Source organism: Lepus europaeus, chromosome 6 (assembly GCF_033115175.1).
Source record: "Lepus europaeus isolate LE1 chromosome 6, mLepTim1.pri, whole genome shotgun sequence".
NCBI lineage: Eukaryota > Metazoa > Chordata > Mammalia > Lagomorpha > Leporidae > Lepus > Lepus europaeus.
The window spans coordinates 103,260,347-103,282,422 of NC_084832.1; the positions used below are offsets into that span (position 1 = coordinate 103,260,347).

The 22,076-nt window shown below is 38.3% G+C and overlaps 1 protein-coding gene across 1 annotated transcript; it reads right to left on the reverse strand.

Annotated features, from left to right (window-relative positions):
• Positions 1 to 5,795: 5,795 nt before the first annotated feature.
• Positions 5,796 to 16,957, reverse strand: LOC133762489 (killer cell lectin-like receptor 2). Its single transcript, XM_062195487.1, has 7 exons — positions 16,851 to 16,957; positions 15,436 to 15,552; positions 13,791 to 13,880; positions 11,549 to 11,791; positions 8,769 to 8,911; positions 6,779 to 6,885; positions 5,796 to 6,282 (listed from the first exon to the last, which is right to left on the reverse strand). The coding sequence occupies exons 1-7, from the start codon at positions 16,858 to 16,860 to the stop codon at positions 6,132 to 6,134; spliced, it is 861 nt and encodes a 286-aa protein (XP_062051471.1). The 5' UTR covers positions 16,861 to 16,957; the 3' UTR covers positions 5,796 to 6,131.
• Between the last annotated feature and the right edge of the window lie 5,119 nt (positions 16,958 to 22,076).

Here is a 22,076-nt window from a genome sequence, read left to right on the forward strand (position 1 = left end):
ATGAAAAGGCTAATCCTCAGTCAATTTGGAGATTCCTCAGAAACCTAAATATAACCCTACCATATAACCCAGCCATCCCACTCCTTGGAATTTATCCAAAGGAAATTAAATTGGCAAATAAAAGAGCTGTCTGCACCTCAGTGTCTATTGCAGCTCAATTCACAATAGCTAAGACATGGAATGAACCTAAATGCCCATCAACAGTAGACTAGATAAAAAATTATGGATACGTATTCCATTGGAATACTATACAGCAGTAAAAAAATGAAATCCAGTCATATGCAACAAAATGGAGGAATCTAGAAAGCATCATTCTGAGTGAAAGAAGCCAGTCCCAAAGGGACAAATATCATATGTTCTCCCTGATCTGTGACAACTAACTGAGCACCTAAAAGGAAACCTGTTGAAGTGAAATGGAAACTATGAGAAATAGGGACTTGATAGCCCTTGCCCTGACTGTCAAGGAACAACTTACCACTTTATTCCTTTTAGTTTTTTTGGTGTGCTTAATACCATTGGTTGAACTCTTTAATTAACACACAATTATTCTTAGGTGTTTCAATTTAACTGAAAAGTGATCCCTATTAAATATAAGAGTGGGAATAAGAGAGGGAGGAGATGTACAGTTCAGCACATGTTCAATTGGACTTACCCCTAATAGTAGAGTTAGAAACGTGCCAGGGGATTCCAATTCAATCCCATCAAGGTAGCATGCACCAATGCCATCTCACTAGTCCACATGATAAGTTTCAGTTCACAATTGATCATAATGATAGGATTAAGAGTCAAAGGGATCACATAAACAAGACTAGTGTCTGCTAATACTAACTGATAGAATTAAAAAGGAGAGAATGATCCAACATGGGAAGCAGGATACTCAGCAGACTCATAGAATGGCAGATGTCCTAAACAGCACTCTGGCCTCAGAATCAGCCCTTAAGGCATTTGGAGCTGGCTAAAAAGCCCATGAGAATATTTCAGGCATGGAAAGGCAAGACATCGTGGCAAAATAAATAAATAAATGACCTAAGTGAAAGATCTCTGTGAGTGAGATCCCAGCAGAAAGTATGGGCCATCAAAGAAGGAGGTATCTTTCTCTGAAGGGAGGAGAGAACTTCCACTTTGCCTATGGCCTTGTCTAAATAAGATAGGAGTTGGCGAACTCATGAGGCTTCCATAGCCTTGGCAGCTCATGACAAAAGCCTCAGGTTATTATTGACGTCATAAATAAGAGTGTCAATTGTTAAACCAACAGCATGAGTCACTGTGCACTTACTCCCCATGTAGGATCTCTGTCATTGATGTGTTGTACTATGTGAATTAACAGTAAAACTACTACTCAAACAGTACTTTATACTTTGTGTATTGGTGTGGTTGCAGTCTGTTTAAATCTTTACTTAGTATATACTAAATTGATCTTCTGTATATAAAGATAATTGAAAATGAATCTTGATGAAGAATGGGATGGGAGAGGGAGTGGGAGATGGGATGGTTGCAGGTGGGAGGGAGGTTATGGGGGGAAAAAGCCACTCTAATCCAAAAGTTGTATTTGTAAATTTATATTTATTACATAAACGATTAAAAATAAGACTAATCCTCTTGACTTCACAAAACAATTAAAATTAAGAATTAATGAAAAAGGGCTGGTGCTGTGGTACAGTGGGTTAAAGCCCCAGCCTGCAGTGCTGGCATCCCATATGAGTGCAGGGTTTGAATCCTGGCTGCTACATTTCTGATCCAGCTCCCTGCTAATGCAGCTAGGAAAGCAGTGGAGGATGGCCCAAGTGCTTGGGGCCCTGAACCTAAATGGGAAACCAGGAAGAAGCTCCTGGCTCCTGCCTTTGGCCTGGCCCAGCCCCAGTCTTGGACTTTTTTGGGGAGTGAATCAGCAGATAGACAACCTCTCTCTATATGTCTCTACCTCTCTCTGTAACTCTACCTCTCAAATAAATAAATCTTTCAAAAAAAAAAAAAAACCTAGTAAAAGAAATACAACAGATGTTCCCCGTGTACCTTGTTATTGTATAAATTTTTCTCTTATTATTTATCTGTACATCTAAAGCCAATAACTAAGAAACTATGTCTACAATGAGTTTTCAAGTTAAACTAACAAGCAGATGCCATTAAAGGCATTCCTAGCTGTTAATTTAATCTGAAGATCTAGTTATGCAAAATCTGTGGCAGAGACCAAATGGAGAACCAAGATTCTCTAACAATAATCATAAAATTTTGACCCAAGAGGCAATTTCTACAGCATGCCTACTTCTGCACAAACCAAAACCCTTAAATATATCATCAAAGGCCGGTGCCGCGGCTCACTAGGCTAATCCTCCACCCGCGGCGCCGGCACACAGGGTTCTAGAACTGGTCCGGGCGCCAGATTCTATCCCAGTTGCCACTCTTCAAGGCCAGCTCTCTGCTGTGGCCCAGGAGGGCAGTGGAGGATGGCCCAAGGCCTTGGGTCCTGCACCCCATGGGAGACCAGGAGAAGCACCTGGCTCCTGGCTTCGGATCAGCGCGGTGTGCTGGCCGCAGCACAGCGCACCAGCCGCAGCGGCCATTGGGGAGTGAATCAATGGACAAAAGAAGACCTTTCTCTCTGTCTCTCTCTCTCTCACTCTCCACTCTGCCTGTGGAAAAAAAAAATCATCAAGTGGGTAGAAGAAGCCCTAGGCTCTCCCTAAGTGGAAAATATCCAAAAGGTTAGCTGAAGTTGTGTCTGGTTTTTAGTACACACACACACATATATAGATATTTGCATAAGGAAATCTGAGAGCCAAATTTACTTCTTAAAACGATATAATACATAAAACAAATACTGTTCCCTATACCTTCGTTTTCCTAAATAATTAAATAATGTTTCCTTAAGTAGAAGAGTTAAGTACTGCTACAGAGTGTCAGCATCTGATAGATTTCTCCATATTTTCTTCCAGACAACGAAGGTGGTACAAAGTATAATCCTTGGGAATATGTAAAAGTGAAATTCAATGTTTCTTCCTTCCAGGGGTCGGATCTCCTTTCTCCAAGAAGTGTAAAGACCCTATTCAGAAACCAAACTTTCTACAGAGAGAAAGTGGGCCTTCAGAGTTCTTCAGAAGCCCTTGGAGAAACATCAACAATTCTGAAGGGAACATGAGAGGCAAACGCAGCAGCCAGTGGAAACAAAGAAGTCAATCAAATCTCTCTCTGGAGCATGAGGTGGCAAAAATAAGAATTCTGAAGGAACTGATTTTACATAGTCAAGGAGAATCCCAAAGCTTAAATTAAATTAACAATACTGTTACTTATGTTGCAGCCGACTGGGGAGTGAACCATCAGAAGGAAGACCTCTCTGTCTCTGCTACTTCTCTCGATGTGTGTAACTCTTTCAAATAAATAAATAAATCTTTAAAAAAAAGAATCTTAGGTAAATTTATGTCTTTAGAAAGTTGTATGTGAAAAGAAGGATAAAATACAAGTTTTCACTTATAAATCCAGAGAGATGGAGGGAATTAAATTCAAGGTAAGAGGAAAGGAAGAAATGAAATAAAGAAAATATAAAATGGCCAAACAATATAATGAATAAATGAAAAGAAACACCAATACATAAAAAAAAAAACAACAGTAAAATTGATATAAACTTCTAGCTGGACTGGTCAAACAAGGAAAACACTTACACTGCAGTATCTTAGGAAGGAAGTGACTGCAGGTTCTCCAGAAGTAGACAGGCAGTACAGGAATATGACTGTTACAGGTTGCACTGTGTCCTTCAAAAAAATATTTAAGTCCTGGGGCGGGCACAGTGGCACAGTGGGTTAAAGCCCTGGCCGGAAGTGCTGGCATCCCATATGGATGCCGGTTCTAGTCTCGGCTGCCCCTCTTCTGATCCAACTCTCTTCTATGGCCTGGGATAGCAGTAGAACATGGCCCAAGTCCTTGGGCCCCTGCACCCACGTGGGAGACCCGGAAGAAGCTCCTGGCTCCTGGCTTCGGATTCGCACAGCTCCAGCCGTTGCGGCCATGTGGGGAGTAAATCATTGGATGGAAGACCTCTCTCTGTAACTCTGCCTTTCACATAAATATATTTATATATTTATATTTCATTAAATATTATTTTTTCATTATATATTTATATATATTATTCATTATATATTTATATTTCATATAAATATATTTATATGAAAAAAAAGAAGTAGAAGCAGCAGCATCACCAAGGATCAAGGATAGGTGACCACCATCAGATGTCAGGAAGGTGCAAGGGAAGATTCCACACAGGGGCCCAGAGGGAATGTGGCCCTGTCACCATGATTTGGGCTTCTTTTATTTATTTATTTATTTATTTATTTATTTATTTATTTTTCAGATTTACCTATTTGAAGGTCAGAGTTACAGAGAGAGACACAGAGGGACAGAGAGAGAGAGCAAGCAAGCTACAGAGGCTCCAAAGTAATCCAATAGAGGAAGGAAAAGTCTTTGTAACAGTACAAAAACAATTGCATATCATAATCCTCAACATTGTTCTCAGATACCAAATACTGGAAATGTATGCAAACCATCCATGTTACTAAAACTATATAAAACATCTCAGAACAATCATAAGAGAAAATTTAGAGAAATGCAAATTTAAAAACACCAGATGCCACTGCACACTGATCACAAGCTAAAATTAAAATGGTTCAGGATATCAAGGGTTGACAATGATGGGGAGCAACTGGAGCTCACATTTGTTGCTACTGGGAAAGCAAAATGATGTAACTACATTGAAAATCATTCTAGGAGTTTCTTATCAAATTAAACATGTACTTACCTAAGATACAAAAATCAGATTTTTAGTTATTAAAAAGAAACAAAAATATATCCCCACACTGCAATCCGCACATAAATGTTTATGGCAGCTTTATTCACAGCAGCCAAAAATGAGAAACAGATCAAATGTCCATAACTGAGTGAACAGATGTGCTCTAGCTGAATAAGAGAATATGAAATAACAAAGAGAGGGAACTGCTGATACATGAAAAACCACTGATTAATTTTAAACACATGCTGATCCAAAAGCAGCCAGGAAAAAATGCACAGGATGCATGTAGTTCTAGAATGAGCTAAACTAATTAATAATGAGCATCGCTGGTGGACAGGAGCCAGGTAGATGGTGTGAGGCAGAATGGAATGTCTGAAGCTGATGGAAATGCCTAGATGTTGATTTGATAGCGTGTGAGAGGTAAACATATTAAAACCTATATCCCTCATGACTTAAAAATGGGTACATTCCCTTGTGTGGATAGTCTAACTCAATAAGGTTGACTTTTTTTAATGTCAAGGTCAGGAAAGACAAAGAAAATTCAAACAGCTATTCCAGATTAAAGGACATGCCATCAATATGATGATTAAATGCATTGTATTACATTATTAGGCATGTATGATATTATTAGGCCAATGGACAAACTTGAATGTGGTTTATAGATTAGATCATAAGGCTGTGTCATTGCTAAATTTCCTGATTTTGATAATTGTAGCATGGTTATATAAGACAAAGTCCTTTTCTTAGAAAATATTCAGAAACCAGGACACATCTTCAATTTATTTTCAGGTGGATCGACAATGAGAGCAAGAGTGAAGGAGAAACAGAGGAAAACACAGCAAAATACAAACAATTGATAACTGTGGGTAAAAGTTACATGGGCCTGTCTTGTAACAATCTTTAAACTATTCAGTACATTTGAATTTAAATTCTGCAACAAAATAACTTTTAAAGATGAGGTATGCTTCTAGGTAGTAAAAATGTAACTATATTCTAGTTCTTAATTGTACTTCCACAGTCTGATAACATTGACATGTTTTATCCTATTGGTAAGGAAAGATCCAGGCCGCATTAAGATGCTCTAACAGGTCCCGGGTGGTTCAGGGAAGAGGGAAGAATGATCCCTCAGAACCACATGGAGGAGCAACTGCTCCCCAAGACAAAGCTTCCACTCCCCACAGGAAGAAGATGGCGTCTGGCCTCCTAATCAGGGCTCAGGAGAAGATTTGCTTCCTCTTCCAGCTCCTGTGTCCACACTGCACTGAGCCCTGCAGTCAGAAACAGGTGTCAGCAGTAACCCCAAATTATCACAGGACACAAAAGCAGGGCAGCATTTCCAATGTTACCTATTCTTCTAAGTGCATATTGTAGTAGAGAAATTACAATTAATTCTCTTTTTACAGATACAACTGTAGGTTTTAGAGCAATCGTCATATTCTATTCTTGTTGAGGTCAAAAATGCACATTTTCCTCTCCCAGAAGGCAAACTCATCATTCTAAAGTTCCTGTAGAACAAAAAATATAAAGGTCAACTGTTTAAATCCGAAGTTTCCAATGACATCTTCATGAATGTTTTAAATTCTATTTTTTAAATTCCTGATAAATATAAATGATCTTCATAACTTCAACATCAAAAGCTTTTCTTTATTCTTAGCCCATTAAACACATTTACCTATAATCTCCCAGTTTATTCCACACTGGCAACGTTTGGTCAGCAGAAAAAATTACTTCACAATATTTTATTTTTTAATTTTTAAATTAAATTAGAAGTAGAACTGAATTTCTAGAACTCATACTGCATGTATACTTTTATCATTAACAATGCTATATAACACTTCTCTGTTAACCCCACTTGCTAAAATACTTTCTTCCTAATTCTTCTTTTCTTACTAATGGACACTACTGCAAAAAAAACTGCGTGAGATGAGCGATGACTTGTTAGACACAATCCTTCCAACTCCCACACCAGTGTTAGAGTCTGAATACATTCCAGAAACTTACATTCCAGGTGATGTGCCATCATCAATCCATTTCCATTTCCATTCCACTTCATTAAATGACAATCCAATCCAATAAATATTTTCATGAATATGAAATTGAACAAATGCCTATAAAGGAAACAAAATACATCATGGGAATAAGTTCCCATCTGTTGGAAGAGTGAGAAGACAGACAGGTAGAGGGAAAAAGGCTGTATCCACAGCCAGTACTCTGCCTTTCTCCAGACCACCCTTCATCCCTGCTTCCTAGAAAAATCTCTCATTCTTCAAAACCTATATTTTCATTTTCCAAAGTACATTTCCATAGTAGATTACTTATATACGTTAAAATCATCTGCCAGTCTCATGAATTATTTAAAGCATGGAAATTTTTTAAATTAAAATATCTACAAATAAGAAATTGGTTAAATAATGTATGACACTTCAGAAAACTATTCAAACTCATGCTCCAAAAGAATATATCATGGTGTAAAGAAGGTAGCACTGCATGATCTTAAATGAAAGAAGTCTTCAAATCAAATTTCTTAAAATAAAAATTGATTGTGTAGGGGGTGTGCATTGCAGTTTTCAGACTCACAGAAGAAAGTCCTGCTTTTAGGTAAGTAGTTGAAGAGATAAAAGGGAGGGAGTAAGTGTTTGGGAATATTAAAAATATCTAAAATGTACTATAACCGGGCCGGTGCTGTGGCATACAAGATTAAAGCGCTGCCATGAAGCGCCGGCATCCCAAATGGGCCCCTGTTCTAGTCCCGGCTGCTCCACTTCCGATCCAGCTCTCTGCTATGGCCTAAGAAAGCAGAAGAAGATGGCCCAAGTCCTTGGGCCCCTGCACCCACATGGGAGACCCTGAAGAAGATCCTGGCTCCTGGCTTCAGATCCGTGCTGCTCCTGCCGTTACATTCATATGAGAAGTGAACCAGTTGATAGAAGACCTCTCTCTCTGTCTCTCCCTGTCTCTGTCTGTAACTCTGCCTCTCAAATAAATAAACAAATCTTTAAAAAAAAAAAAAAGGAACTACATCAAAGTGACAAATTACATAAAGTCTTATTAAATGTCTGCCATTTAAAATATAGATTTGAATTTACATTTTCCTGGATCAAACACAGAAAGTTATTTCATGAGTTTATATCACCAATTTTGTTATATTGGGATTTTAAACATTTATTATACATGCATATAATTTTTACATTGTTTTCCTAAGTAAGAAATAGAGGTTTTGGGCTTTTGTTGGCAAACATTTCTCTGTAAAAACACACTTTGAGCATTTGGATACATTTTCTTAGTAATAAATTAAAAAGACAACCTCAATATTGTTGTCACTGTATTTGCTCTTTCTACAATTCTTTTTTTAACATATGCATCTTGCTATTATAAGGTTATTGACCAAGTACATGTGACCTACAGATGCTCTCCAATCACTGTGAGGTGTTGTCACTTTCATGGTGCTCATTATCATCTCCATTTTGTAGATAGGCTCAGAGAGGTTAAGAAATTTACTGAAGGTCACCCAGCATCAAGTGGCAGAGTTGGGTTGGATTCCAGGCAGTCTGAATGCTGAATTCCTGGTAGTAACTCCCAGATTACACTGTACCCCCACAGCTTGCCAACCCACATAGGGAAAAAATAACTGTGGTTCTAGGGCACAGATTACTAAAGGTTCAGATAAGTACTTCCTCCAAGGAAAGGCATATTTTCTTGTAAGTGGCACTACTGCAGACTCCTTGGAGAGAGAGAGGATTACAAACTTCACCCTTCATAATAATTGCCATAATAGATCATGTGATTTGAACACTTAATGAGTAGCAGGATCATATGCTTATAAGCAGACAGAGTTTCCAGGGAGATTCTGAACTCTACAATCTTCCCCACACAATAGAAAGAATAGCTGAAGATCCCTCTTTCTGGACCACCCTCCCCTTCTCAGCATCTTGGGTCAAGGGTGAGAGACACAGTTCATGAGAGTGAGAGTACATGGAGGAGTCGGTGATACCAGTTCATGTTCATCGTCAATCTTCAAAAGGGAGGAACCATAACTTTGGCAAGTTTGTTCACATTCTGTCCAGCTTTTATTTTGCAGAACAAAATAATAGCAGTGTACTCCATAACAGGACCAGTAGTCTTCATGGACTTTACCTACAACATGTAAGGTCAGTCATTAAACTTCTTATTATCTGGTCATCTGTGAATGAGGACAATATGTTTATCAGCCACCCATAACTGACACAAAGGCTCAAATCTATCTATAATAATTACTAGTGGCTGGTTAAGGTTGAGAGTGCAGGTTGGCAATGTGTAGAGAGAGGTTAGCCAAGTCCCAAAACACACACAGGTGCAGTAACAAGTTTTAGTGTTCCATCGGTCAGCAGGGTGACCAGACTCCACCAGGTAAATCATCACTGTATAAAGAACTGGAAGAGGGGAGCTTGTAGGCTCCAAACACAAAGAAAGGACAGGAAAACAAAAAGGCTAGATGTGATTGGTTTGTGCCCTGTTTATGTGTTAAAATATTACATGAGACCCATAATATGTCCAAGTAGTATGTTCTGATCAAAACTTTTTTAAATACAATAATTCTTTTAAAATGCTTAAAGTATTACTACTGCATTAGGTTGTGAGGATATAGTCTGAAAAGACAAGAGTCTAACAGTGTAGGGAGACACCAATACATGGGAGCTAACTCCTCATGATTCCACTTCTCTGAGGTATGTACAGTGGCCAAACCTGTGGGAAGACAGAATAGAATGGTGGTTGCCCAGAGCTGGAGGGCAGGGAAATGGAAAATTTTGTTCTCTGAGAGTAATCTTTCAGTTATGTGTGAGGAATAAGTTCCAGAAATCTGCTGTACAACGTAGTGCCCACAGTGAGCGACGCTGTATCGTACACTTAAAATTTAAAGATCTCACAGTCAATGTTCTTACACAAGTGAACAACATAAGGACATCTTGGGAGGTGATATAGAAGTCTATTACCCTTACTGTGGAGATTGATTCATGGTTGGATGCCTGTGTCCATCTCATCAAATCATGTATATTTAATCTATGCAGTTTTGGAGGCTAATAATACCACAATAAAGCTGTTTTAAAATAATAAAAATAGTCTAAGTTTTAAAAAAATGTTCTAGGATGCTTAAAAATAATAAAAATAATTAAGTTTTTAAAACATATTTTAGGATGCTTTCTAAATTAAAAATATATTTTGGTGACTGGCATTGTGGTGTTGTAGGCTAAGCCTCCACCTGAGGCCCTGGTACCCCATATGGGCTCCTGTTCATGTCCCGGATGCTCCTCTTCAAATCCAACTCTCTGCTTATGGCCTGAGAAAGCAGTGACAATGACTCATGTGCTTTGAGCCCCTGTACCCACATGGGAGAACCAGAAGAAGCTCCTGGCTTCTGGCTTCGGCTCAGCATGTTTCCGGCCATGTGGCCATTCCGGGGGTGAACCAGTGGATGGAAGACCTTTCTCTCTGTCTCTCTGTCTCTCTCTCTCTCTGGCTCTACCTCTCAAATACATAAATTAAAAAAAATTTTTAAAGCAGTCGGCGAACTGTTGTAGTGGGTAAAACACCCTCTGCCGTGCCAGCATCCCATATGGGTTCAAGTTCAAGTCCCAGGTGCTCCACTTCCGATACAGCTCTCTGCAATGGCCTGGGAAAAACAGCAGAAGATGGCCCAAGTGCTTGCGCCCCTGCACTCATGTGGGAGATCCGGATTAAGCTCAAAGGCTCCTGGCTTCAGATTGGCCACAGCTCTGGCCATTGTGGCAATCTGAAGAGTGAAGCAGCAGATGAAAGACCTTTCCTCTCTCTCTCTGCCTCAGCCTCTCTGTAGCTCTAATTTCAAAGAAATAACCTTTAATATAAAATCTTTAAAATACATATGTAGGAAACTTTTCTTTTACCTTTATATATTTACATTTATAGTGCAAAAACTTATAAATAGAAACTAAATTTCTACTAAGTAATACAATTAAATATACAAAAGTTATTTTAAATATATGAATATTTACTGGTTGTTTATAAGTCTGGACAATTCATTCCATCATTAGGCAAGATTTTAGTACTTACTGCATGAGATTTAATATTTTTATCTCTTGGGTCTTTTGTACAAATGTCAGCACTATTACAAATCTTGCAAATATATTTTAGGGAGTATATTATTAGGGTGCTTTCAAAAGTTAATAAAAATGAAAAAAAATGTTCACAAAAATATAAGATTATTATTGGTGTCAATTTTTTGGAAATCCTTGCAGAGTTGTTTAATAACGTGCATTTTCCATGAATTTTTAAAATTACACTGGTATTGGTGGTGACAAATAGAACAAATATCTGAAGTCAAGGCAGACACACCAACATACACACACACACACACCACACACACACACAGCATATCTCTATGACAGCATTCAAATAAAACTATTGTGCCTGTCATAGGTAATGCTTTTACTGAAAGCCTCCGCATTTTATGTGAGCCACACCCTAAGTCTCACAGGCCAGATCAGCTGAGTTCCGAGGGGTCTGGCATACTGTTTCACCATCTGGGAATAGAGAGGAGGCAAAGACTGCCATGGAGTCTGGGCAACCACAGGACTCTATGCATGCAAATGTGGTTCCAGGGATTCCAACCCCACACATCTGAAAGGCACAAATTCTAAGCTGTTCAGTAGAGCCATAGATCACTAGGCATAAGTCTGCTTATTAGACATCAAAACTTCTAGAGGGGAAGAAATGACACAAGAGGATACAGTGAATCCTTCCAGATTTCTTCCATACCTGGATTGTGCAGAGATTTCTGGAAGGTATCTTTTTTTGCATTGCATCGATTCTGTTTTAAAAAGGGTGACTTCAGTGCATTTTCCATTAGAAGGGTTTTATTTTTGAGAGCGTCATATTCTAAAGACTTATTTGCCAAGAGCTGCTTCTTTAAGCAGTCATCATTTTGCACGACGTGGTACATTTGTGTGAGGTTTCCTAGAATTTCCTGCTGTTGATGCTTTTCTTGAATAAGCTGTAAAACTAAAATGTGCAGCACAGATATCATAAAAATATAATCATGAGGTCCAACTGTGAAGTTAGAGACAACAGAAAAAGTGTCACTTTAGCAACCAACTCATATGATTATTTCAGTAATTTGGCACTTAGAAAGTAACACCTCAGTGAACTGACCACAGAAATGGAAACATCAAATTTCTCACTAATAGTGACCTAGGGTAGCATAAATAAAATACCTGATGGCTAACAGCATACCTTACAGTTTAGCTGATTTTAATAGCACATCATTTACAAATAAGTAGCAAATCAAAATTCAGTTAGTTAACATTTAATGATACATCTTCTGAACATAAAAACCTAACCGAGCAGGCAGATGTTTGTGGACAGATGCCCAAGTTCCACAACTGAGTACCCGGGTACAGTAGAGTGCCCAAGAGCTGGCTCCTGGCTCCAGCTCCTGGGAGAGGCTGCGATGACTCAAGAAGTTGAGTTTCTGCCACCATGTGGGAAACCTAGGCTGAGTTCCTGGCTCCCAGCTGCAGGTATTTGAGAGTGAACTGCCAGATGGGACTTTCTCTCTCTCTCTCTCTCTCTCTCTCTCTCTCTCTCTCTTTCTCTCTCTCTCTCACCACCCCCCAATTAAAAAAAAATAGTTTTAGCCTGAACTTAAAAACATGAAGATAAAACACAATTATTAGTGGAATAGATGAAATATCTGAAAATAAGTGATTTCATACAAATGTAGTATATCCATGGTTTTCCCTAAGGAAAAAAAGAAAAAGACAAGAAAAAAGCTGACATTCCAGGTCCTCTTCTATGTACGTATTAATTCTTCTTACTGTTTCCTTATTATATACTTATACCCCATGTGAAGAGATAGATAGGTCTGGGCCTCTGAATTTACAAGGCCTAAAGCCCACCAGATTATTATCAAGCCCCTTCTGTCAGGTTCTATTTGCCTCTCAATCAGAAAACTTAATTGTAGCTTAGACAGCACCTTTCTTAGCTCCTCTAATAATGACTCTGTCCTTTGTTCTAGGCCCTGTCTAGTGCACTTGGGCCTCATTCCTTTGTAATCATAACCTCTACTCTACCACCAATGGCTCTACTCCCAACATGTGTGTACTGATGGTCCTCTTCCCCACTTAATGCTGTATAATTGTTCAAACCTGGTAAATTCCACTCTTAGGATCATTGGTTACTATCCTCACTCTGTCTTTTATGACCTTGTCTAAATATGATCAGAGTCGGCAAACTTGGAAGGCTTCCATAGCCTTGGCAACTCATGACGACAGTCTAAGATGGTTACTGGCGCCATAAACTAGAGTGTCAATTTGTTGGGTGAACAACAGGAGCCACTGTGCACTTGCTCCTCATGTGGGATCTCTGTCCTTAATGTGCTGTACATTTTGATTTAATGCTATAACTAGAACTCAAACAGTATGTTTCACTTTGTGTTTCTATGTGGGTGCAAACTGTTGAAATCTTTATACTAAATTGATCTTCTGTATATAAAGAGAATTGAAAATGAATCTTGATGCAAATGGAAGGGGAGAGGGAGCGGGAGGGGGGAGGGTTGTGGGTGGGAGGGAAGTTATGGGGGGGGGAAGCCATTGTAATCCATAAGCTGTACACTGGAAATTTATATTCATTAAATAAAAGTTAAAAAATAAATAAAAAAAAAATAAAAAATAAAAATAAATAAATAAATAGACGGCCAAAGTATTTATCTCAGACTGACAATGATCTCAACTCAATGGCAGAATCCTACACAATAACCTTCCAAAAGGAATGTTCCCATGCATTATGCAGAATGAGACAGCTCATCACAGCTTCAGAGCCAGTGAACTAGGTAAGCAAAATGAACACCACAGGGTGATATGTTCCTGAAAAACTCACCAACAAAGTCCAGAACCATCTGGGAGGTCCCCAGAGTTTCAACAGGGAACAACACTGTTAGTATCTGCACAAAGCATGGTTACTGCAGTTCCTCAGACTAGAAAGATGGACTTCCAGTACTCACTCTTTGTCACCAACACTACGACTGCCACTGAGAGAAGTAAACAGAGGGTTCCAAGAATCACTGCAATGAGATGCCTGGGCACTGAGAACTCTTAAAAGAAAAAAGAGAGAGAGCCTGGTTACCACTTACCTCCAACAAGGACACTGTTTGAAGCAAAGGGAAGATCTTTAAAAATTTTACAAGGCTATATCTACCAAGTGATTTAAAATTTTAACCTATCAACACAGTTTTAAAGTTTAAGATTTCTGGCTGATATGGGAGACATGGAAGAAGCTTCTGGCTCCCAGCTTTGGCCTGACCCAGCTCGAGCTATTGCAGCTATCTGAGGAGAAATCAGCATTTGCAAGATTCTCTCTCTCTCTCTCTCTCTCTCTCTCTCTCTCTCTCTCCTCTCCCCCCCCCCGCCATGTAAAGCTGACTTTCAAATAAAATAAATAAATCTCAAAAAGAAAAATTTCCAGCTGATATACTCATCATAGAAATCCCCATGCATAGGCATAATTCTTCAGGGTTTCAAAAGCAGGCCCCTAATAAAGCACCAAGGACACCTGACATAAGACGCACAGGGGAGTCCACAATGACATGTGTCCTTTCTGTGATCACAGCTAATCATGGAAAGAAAAAAGCAGGCAATGGTCTTGAGTTCTGGGTTGCAAAAGGGATCGCAAGCCATCATAACAGGAGTTTCTAGAAATCCACTTTTCTCCTTCACCATCAATCCTGTTTTCCTGTAGACAATACCATATTTATCCTTTTACTTTTGATGTCCCCATATTGGAAAAATTGTATCATTGATGATCACCAAACTAAAATCATAAAAGTTATTTTCAGCTTAGAATTTAAATTGTGACAATATTTGAGGTACAGAGAGAATAGAAAAATTAGAATGTTCCATTGATATGAAGATTTTTTTCCTTCTTCATGGCCTTTAAGGTCAGATATATATTCTTATGGCACCTAAACTGTGTTGTCTGAATAAATTTGTTTTTAACACATGTTTTTCATTTTGTAAACATTCTCTAAGATATGCTATGTTTCTTCATACACTTTTCTGTGTTTTACTTTTAAAGGCTTCACAAATCATTATTGACCAGACTTGAACAAAACCAGTCTATTAGCTCCTCAGAGGATTCATTAATTTCTCCATTCTGCCAACTGTTCTTTCCAGTTTTCTGTTCTACTATTCTGCCTCGTAATAGTTTCTTATAACCACTTGACAATCAGAAGTATCTATATGAACTTTTTCTAAGCTCAAGTTTGGCAATCCATAAAAGACAGGTGAATTTAGAGGCCTAAAATATATACATTGGGGTTGGCATTGTGATGCAGTGGGTTAAGCAGCCGGTTGCAATGCAGGCCTCCCATATCACAATACCCATGCATGTCTCAGCTGCTCCACCTCTTACCCAGCTCCCTGTTCACGCGCCTGAGAAAGCAGCAGAAGATCACGCAAGTATTTTGGTGTCTGCCACCCATGTGGGAGACCCAGAGGGAGCCCTAAGCTCCTGGCTTCTCCTATCCCAGCCACGGCTGATGTGCCCATTTGTAATGAACCAGTGGTTCTCTCTTTGTCTCTCCCTCTCTGCCACTCTACCTTTCAAATAAATAAATGAATAAATTGTTTTAAAACTATTTCTATATATACCTTTCTCATCAGTTTTTCCACTCCTTCGAGTGCCATCAGGTCTTAGTCTATTCTGCGACTCTGAAGAAGACTGAGGAAACTTCAAAGCTGAATAAGTCACCTCCTGATCGCTCATCTCTAAAAGAAGAGAAACACATCTGGCATCAACACTTTGCTACACGATGGCTTCTAAAGAAAAATCAAAATGGCAGCTTGAAGGAACAGTCCCGAGGTTGATGGTGAGAGCTAATTGTGTGTGCGTCTGTGAGTCTCCCTGTACACAGGTTTATCTACTCCTGCAAGCACACAGACAGTCTGATTTATATAAGAAGTGGAAATCCTGTTAACATTTCCATTAAACTCATTTGTAATCCTAGTGGTCATTGCCATGGTTATCAGAAAATATAAATGGAAGGAAAAGATTGCCAGCAGATTATTGTCCTATTTATTCAATTTCACTCAAAATGTTCAACATATGTATGAAAATATTATGACAAATGAGTACCATCTCAAAGCTCTGAAACAAGTTTGAATGGTTGATTCTAACAACAATAATTCTGCATTCTGAAAGAGTATAAATGCCTTGGTTTAAAAAATACATATTTTGATATGCATATAAGTGCTTTTAAAGCTCTAGCATTCTTTTCAAACACTCTAACAGAGTGCTTCCCAAAGTATATCTCAAACACTGGCTATAAATGATTATCTGAGGGGGAATATCACAAGCTGGTTAACATTTCAGAGTCCAGTGTCTTGTACAAGAAAAGCTGAATAAAAATCTCTTAGGTTCCTGGATATCATGTTGCCATCAAAGCTTTTGTGAGAATAAAATTTCTTATAGGTAATCTTTAGTTAATGTCTTTTAAGGATTAACCTAGCAATAAATATCAATGTAGAAAGAAATTATTAAATAATAAAATTTGAAATGCACTTTGCTTCTTACTTTCATGTCAGAGAGATTATAACAAAGAAGCAGGAAATATGTAAAAAAAACTGCACATGTAACTATAGCCTTTTATAATTTTTAATTACAAAATTTTCTATGCTTATTTACATTTTCTCTAACTTCCTACTAGGAAATAGGAACATTTCTGCTACAGAATCTTTCAATATGGATGGATGATATGTAAACCATTAGCTCCAAGGAAAAGTAACTCCTCAAATCACTCCTCTTTATGTTCATAACACAAAGCAAAACTCATAGCATATTGAGAAGGAGAAGATAACTCATCCTGGACACTGAACTACAATTCCGATATGCTGCAGAGTCTGTGCAATTCTAATGCAATGTGAGGGAATGCTTTCCTACCACGCTCCTTCTCAGGCCACATCATTTGTAGTTCAGTGCCATATTCCTAGAATAAGTAGAATTAATAGAATACCCAGGTGGTAAGATCCTGGGTATATAAAATAAAGCAAATAAATGCAAGTGTTACCTGGATCCATGCCGTGCAGTGATGCAGGTGGAAGAAACGGACCCCAATATGAGGGAGAAGCTGTCCACTCCAATCCAAAATCCCTTAGGGGCTCTACGACGAGAAGCGAATTACCTCTGAGTGAGGATACTTTGACTCAAAATGTTCTGCACCCCCCCCCCCCGGGGAAGTGATAAGAGGAAACTGTATGATGAAAGCTGTTGTTTACAGGAAAGGTAAGATGGTCATGCGCTGTGTCTTCCTCCATTTCAACTAATCAACCATTTAGCATTTTTACAAAATACCACTCAAAACCAAAATTCACGGACTGAAAAGACAGAGCAACACATGGTTGTGGAAAAAAGACGAATATCATTAACAAAAAAAAAAATAACAGATATAAAACAAACCACCAGACAAAGGCATGGGCAAAACGTTTGTGTTTTTATACAACAAGGGGCAGGACTCATTTCTCTAGCTCTTAGTTGAAATAATTCCCTCTCTGTTAGAAAGGTTCTATTATATGTTACTATTTTAAAAAAAAATTATTCTTTTTTTGATTAATGCTTATTTCAGGTAAATGTGTTTTTAAATTTTTTTACACATCTATCTATAAAATTTGGTTTATATTCTAAAGTAATTTTTTGATAAATATGTTTACTAGCAAAGCTGGTATCATTACACAGTGCTTCCTCTTTATTCTTTTTTTTTCAGATTTATTTTATTTATTTTAGTGGTAGAGTTATAGAGACAGGTAGAAACAGAGAGGTCTTCCATCTACAAGTTCAATCTCCAAATGGCCACATCAGCTGGAGCTTGGCCAGGCTGAAGCCAGGAGCCAGGACCTTTTTCCAGGTCTTCCATGCGGGTACAGTGGCGTAAGCACTTGGGCCATCTTTGATTGCTCTCCTAGGCCATCAGCAGAGAACTGGATCAGAAGTGGAGCAGCCAAAAATCAAACCTGCTCCCATATGGGATACCAGCACTGCCGGCCAGGACCCTAACCAGCTGGGCCACAGTGCTGGCCCCACTTTATTCTTTTCTAATAAGTAATAAGCATTTCTTTGTGTGTGTGTGTGTGTGTTTTATTCTGGTGTTGTATTTATTTATTTATTTATTTTTAAACTTTTATTTAATGAACATAAATTTCCAATGTACAGCTTATGGATTACAATGGTTTCCCCCTCCCATAACTTCCCTCCCACCTGCAACCCTCCCCTCTCCCGCTCCCTCTCCTCTTCCAATCACATCAAGATTCATTTTCAATTCTTTTTATATACAGAAGATCAATTTAGTATACATTAAGTAAAGATTTCAGCAGTTTGCACCCACATACAAACACAAAGTGAAATATACTGTTTGAGTACTAGTTATAGCATTAAATCCAAATGTACAGCACGTTAAGGACAGAGATCCCACATGAGGAGCAAGTGCACAGTGACTCCTGTTGTTGACCCAACAAATTGACACTCTAGTTTATGGCACCAGTAACCACCCTAGGCTGTCGTCATGAGTTGCCAAGGCTATGGAAGCCTTCCAAGTTCGCCGACTCTGATCATATTTAGACAAGGTCATAAAAGACAGGGTGAGGATAGTAACCAATGATCCTAAGAGTGGCATTAACCAGGTCTGAACAATTATACAGCATTAAGTGGGGAAGAGGATCATCAGTACACACAGGTTGGGAGTAGAGCCATTGGAGGTAGAGTAGAGGTTATGATTACAAAGGAATGAGGCTCAAGTGAGCTAGACAGGGTCTAGAACAAAGGACAGAATGGTTATTAGAGGAGCTAAGAAAGGTGCTGTCTAAGCTACAATGAAGTTTTCTGATTGAGAGGCAAATAGAACCTGACAGAAGGGGCTTGATAATAATCTGTTGGGCTTTAGGCCTTGTAAGTTAAGAGCCCCAGACCTATCTATCTCTTCACATGGGGTACATCCTAAGGGAGGTGTGAACCTTCTAGGGGAAGGCACTCTGTTGACTTTCATTACTTGGCTGGCCTGGGAGGAGAGCTGGCCAGGTAAAGGCAAGTGGCATCTCTAACAAGAAATTTACAGTTCTGCCTGCAATGTTGCTGACCCTACTTGGCCATCCCCTCAGTTGCAGTGGTCACTTTGGAAATTGGGCTGAGTGAAGGGCTTTTCAGCTTAGAGCCAATAAGATCTGTGGCTCTGACCTGGGCATCCTTCGACTCCAGGGCAGGTCCATTTCCAGTGATCCAACTCTTGGCAGAGCTGCCAGGGCTCTTCACAAGTTGACTTCTGCTGAAGCCCAGGCTTACCACTTTGAAAGCCACTGCAGTGGACTGGCCTGTTGGGTCTCCTTGAGGGCAGATCACTGTACAGATCAGCCATTAATAGGCCTGCCACCCATTGCTTCTGATGCCTAGCTGTCTTTTCCTCCTGGTTTGTGTTAAAGCAGACCAGAGGATGCAAGTCAAGGGAGTGCCCGTGTCCCATCTCTAATCTTCGGTGGCCTGAACTACAAGTCTATAGTCACAGGCATGTTCTGTAGTAGTTTTTCTAAGGTAGACAATGCCCATGAGGAAAATTATATTCTCACTTTAAAACTTTATTTCCCTTTGTCTGAAAGGGAGGTTTTTTTCTACTTACTGTTTACTTCACTGATGGCGAAGTAAATCTAGCTATGAGATTATTATTTAAGTTCTTATTTTGGCTATGCTATTACAGAAAAATGTTAGCCATCTCTTTTATAAGGTCTAAAGATTAAATTGTGCATCCTACAGATTCCTTTATAATAGAATTAGTTTCCTACCTTGAAGAGAATAGAGAAATGAAAGAACAAGTTGTGCTTAGAATAGAGAAATGAGGGAGCAAGTCCTAGATCGCTTGCTGACAATAGCAATATTACATGAATACTTAGCAAACCGTTTCAACCATTAGGTAACAACTTAAGAAAACATTTACCAGAAGGTCTAATGCCTTCTATAAATTTTAAGAATCATGTATTTGGAAACACCTCTAAATATCTAACATGGTGTAGTTTGTTTAACCAGTAAACTTAAGCCCAACCATATAAAATGTTTTTAGTTCTTTTCTACCAACAAGTATAAAACATATGATGCAGAGATTCAGGTCACATAAATTAAAATGTATCTTTGATTAATTTTAGCAGCTTAAATTTATGGACAATCTTATCTATAAGCCAATTAAAATAAAACTCTTAATAAAATTTTCCTATGTGGACATACAATATGAACACACATATAACATAACATAATAGACCAATATAGCAATTTTAATAATAGCTTTTAAAATCTTTAACTCTTTTTGTAGATTGCCAATTGATTTGAATTGCTTTTTGTTTTTAGTAACCTCAGTTAACCATACTGTCTCTCAGTTGGTACTGTTAATACATTATTGGCTTCATCTGTTTACAGAGCCATCCCAAAGTACTGAATACAATAGAAGTGGCTGGAAAAAAGTCCATAGGAACCTATAGGAGGACAGCTAAACACAGAACCAACAATGCTTTAGTTTTATGAGCAGCATATCATATATAACTGTGGATGACAAAAGACTTTAAGTTGCCACGTTTAAAATTATAAACTCATCAACCAACAAGAGGCACTTGCTTACTTCACAGTATTTTTGAAAGCACCTGTAGGATTTTACAAGTATTTAACCCTTTAGGCCTCTGGGGCTTTCTCATTAAGATAACTATCATGTCTAGTAACACAAGATCATTAGACTTTTTAATTCTCAAACATTTGTATTAATAGCATTTTCCATTATAGAAACTTAAAATTTAGTACCATGTCACATCTTGACAGTACTTCTAATATAATCCAAATAGCCTGATTAGTTGGTGTCTCTATAAGATGAGAGACATAGGTCCTTTGATTTTTTCAGTTGGGCCCAAGCTGGAAAAACCAAAGTCCAAGATTTACTGGAAATTTTGGAGTCCAGATTGTTTGAAACTTTGATTTTTTGAATGCCTATCAAGAATGCCAAGAAGGCTCAAAATCCAAAATATCTGGTTGAAATAAGATTCCTTAAAATCATGACATAACATAGACCAAATCTGATCATTGTTACAAGGTGATTATTCAAATCTTTGAAAATAAGCACATATGTAAATAACCCATAGCTCTTAATAAAATTTCAGCTGTTTTTGAACAATTAGAATTTAACAGACATCAAGAGAACAAAATAGATTACTTTAACACATTGCTTTAACAGAGAATCAGATTTTAATTCTATGTCAAAGAGAAATTGAGCTTCCTGTGATCTTTTGCTGTGAGGTTTCCTTCCTTTACCTTCTTTCATATTGATGACCATGTTTCTGTGTTTCTGTGTGTAACACATCTTTAAGCATCTTTTGCAGGGCTGGACGAGTGGCAACAAATTCTTTCAATTTCTGTTTGCTATGGAAAGTCTTTATTTCACCTTCATTCACAAATGAGAGCTTTGCAGAATATAATATTCTGGGCTGGCAGTTTTTCTCTCTTAGTACCTGGGCTATGTCTCACCATTCCCTTCTAGCTTGTAGGGTTTCTGATGAGAAGTCTGCTGTGAGTCTAATTGGAGATCCTCTGAGAGTAATCTGGCGTTTCTCTCTTGCACATTTTAGAATCTTTTCTTTATGTTTCACTGTGGTGAGTTTGATTACAACATGTTGTGGTGAGGATCTCTTTTGGTCATGTTTATTAGGGGTTCTATAAGCTTCCTGTACTAAGATGCCTCTGTCCTTCTCCAAACCTGGGAAATTTTCTGCTAGTATCTCACTAAAAAGGCCTTCTAATCCTTTCTCCCTCTCCATGCCTTCAGGAACTCCCAGAAACCGAATGTTAGGTTTTTTAATAGTACCCTGTAGATTCCCAACAATATTTTTCAGATTTCTAATTTCCTCTTCTTTTCTTTGGTTTGCCTGCTTCCTTTCCTGTTCTCTGTCTTCTAAGTCTGATATTCTCTCTTCTGCTTCGCCCATTCTGTTTTTAAGGCTCTCTAATGTGTTTGTCATTTGATCTATTGAATTCTTCATTTCATTATGATTTCTCATCACTATCACCGTTTCTTGTTCCACTAGTTGTTTCATTTCATTTTGATTCCTCCTTAATATTTCATTTTCCGAGAGAGATTTTCTATCTTGTCCATTAAGGATTTCTATAGTTCAAGAATTTGTTTTTGAGAACTTCTTAATGTTCTTATCAATTTTTTGAGATCCGCTTCTTGCATTTCTTCGATCTCATCATCTTCATAATCTTGAATTGGGGTGTCTTTTTC

What these genes read in the sequence shown, in the direction of transcription:
- LOC133762489 (XM_062195487.1), bottom strand. An exon ending in GAAATCTCTGCACAATCCAG is followed by an intron (nt 8,912 to 11,548) that starts GTATGGAAGAAA and finishes TACATGTTGTAG; the next exon opens with GTAAAGTCCATGAAGACTAC. An exon ending in TTGACGATGAACATGAACTG is followed by an intron (nt 6,886 to 8,768) that starts GTATCACCGACT and finishes TTTCCTTTATAG; the next exon opens with GCATTTGTTCAATTTCATAT.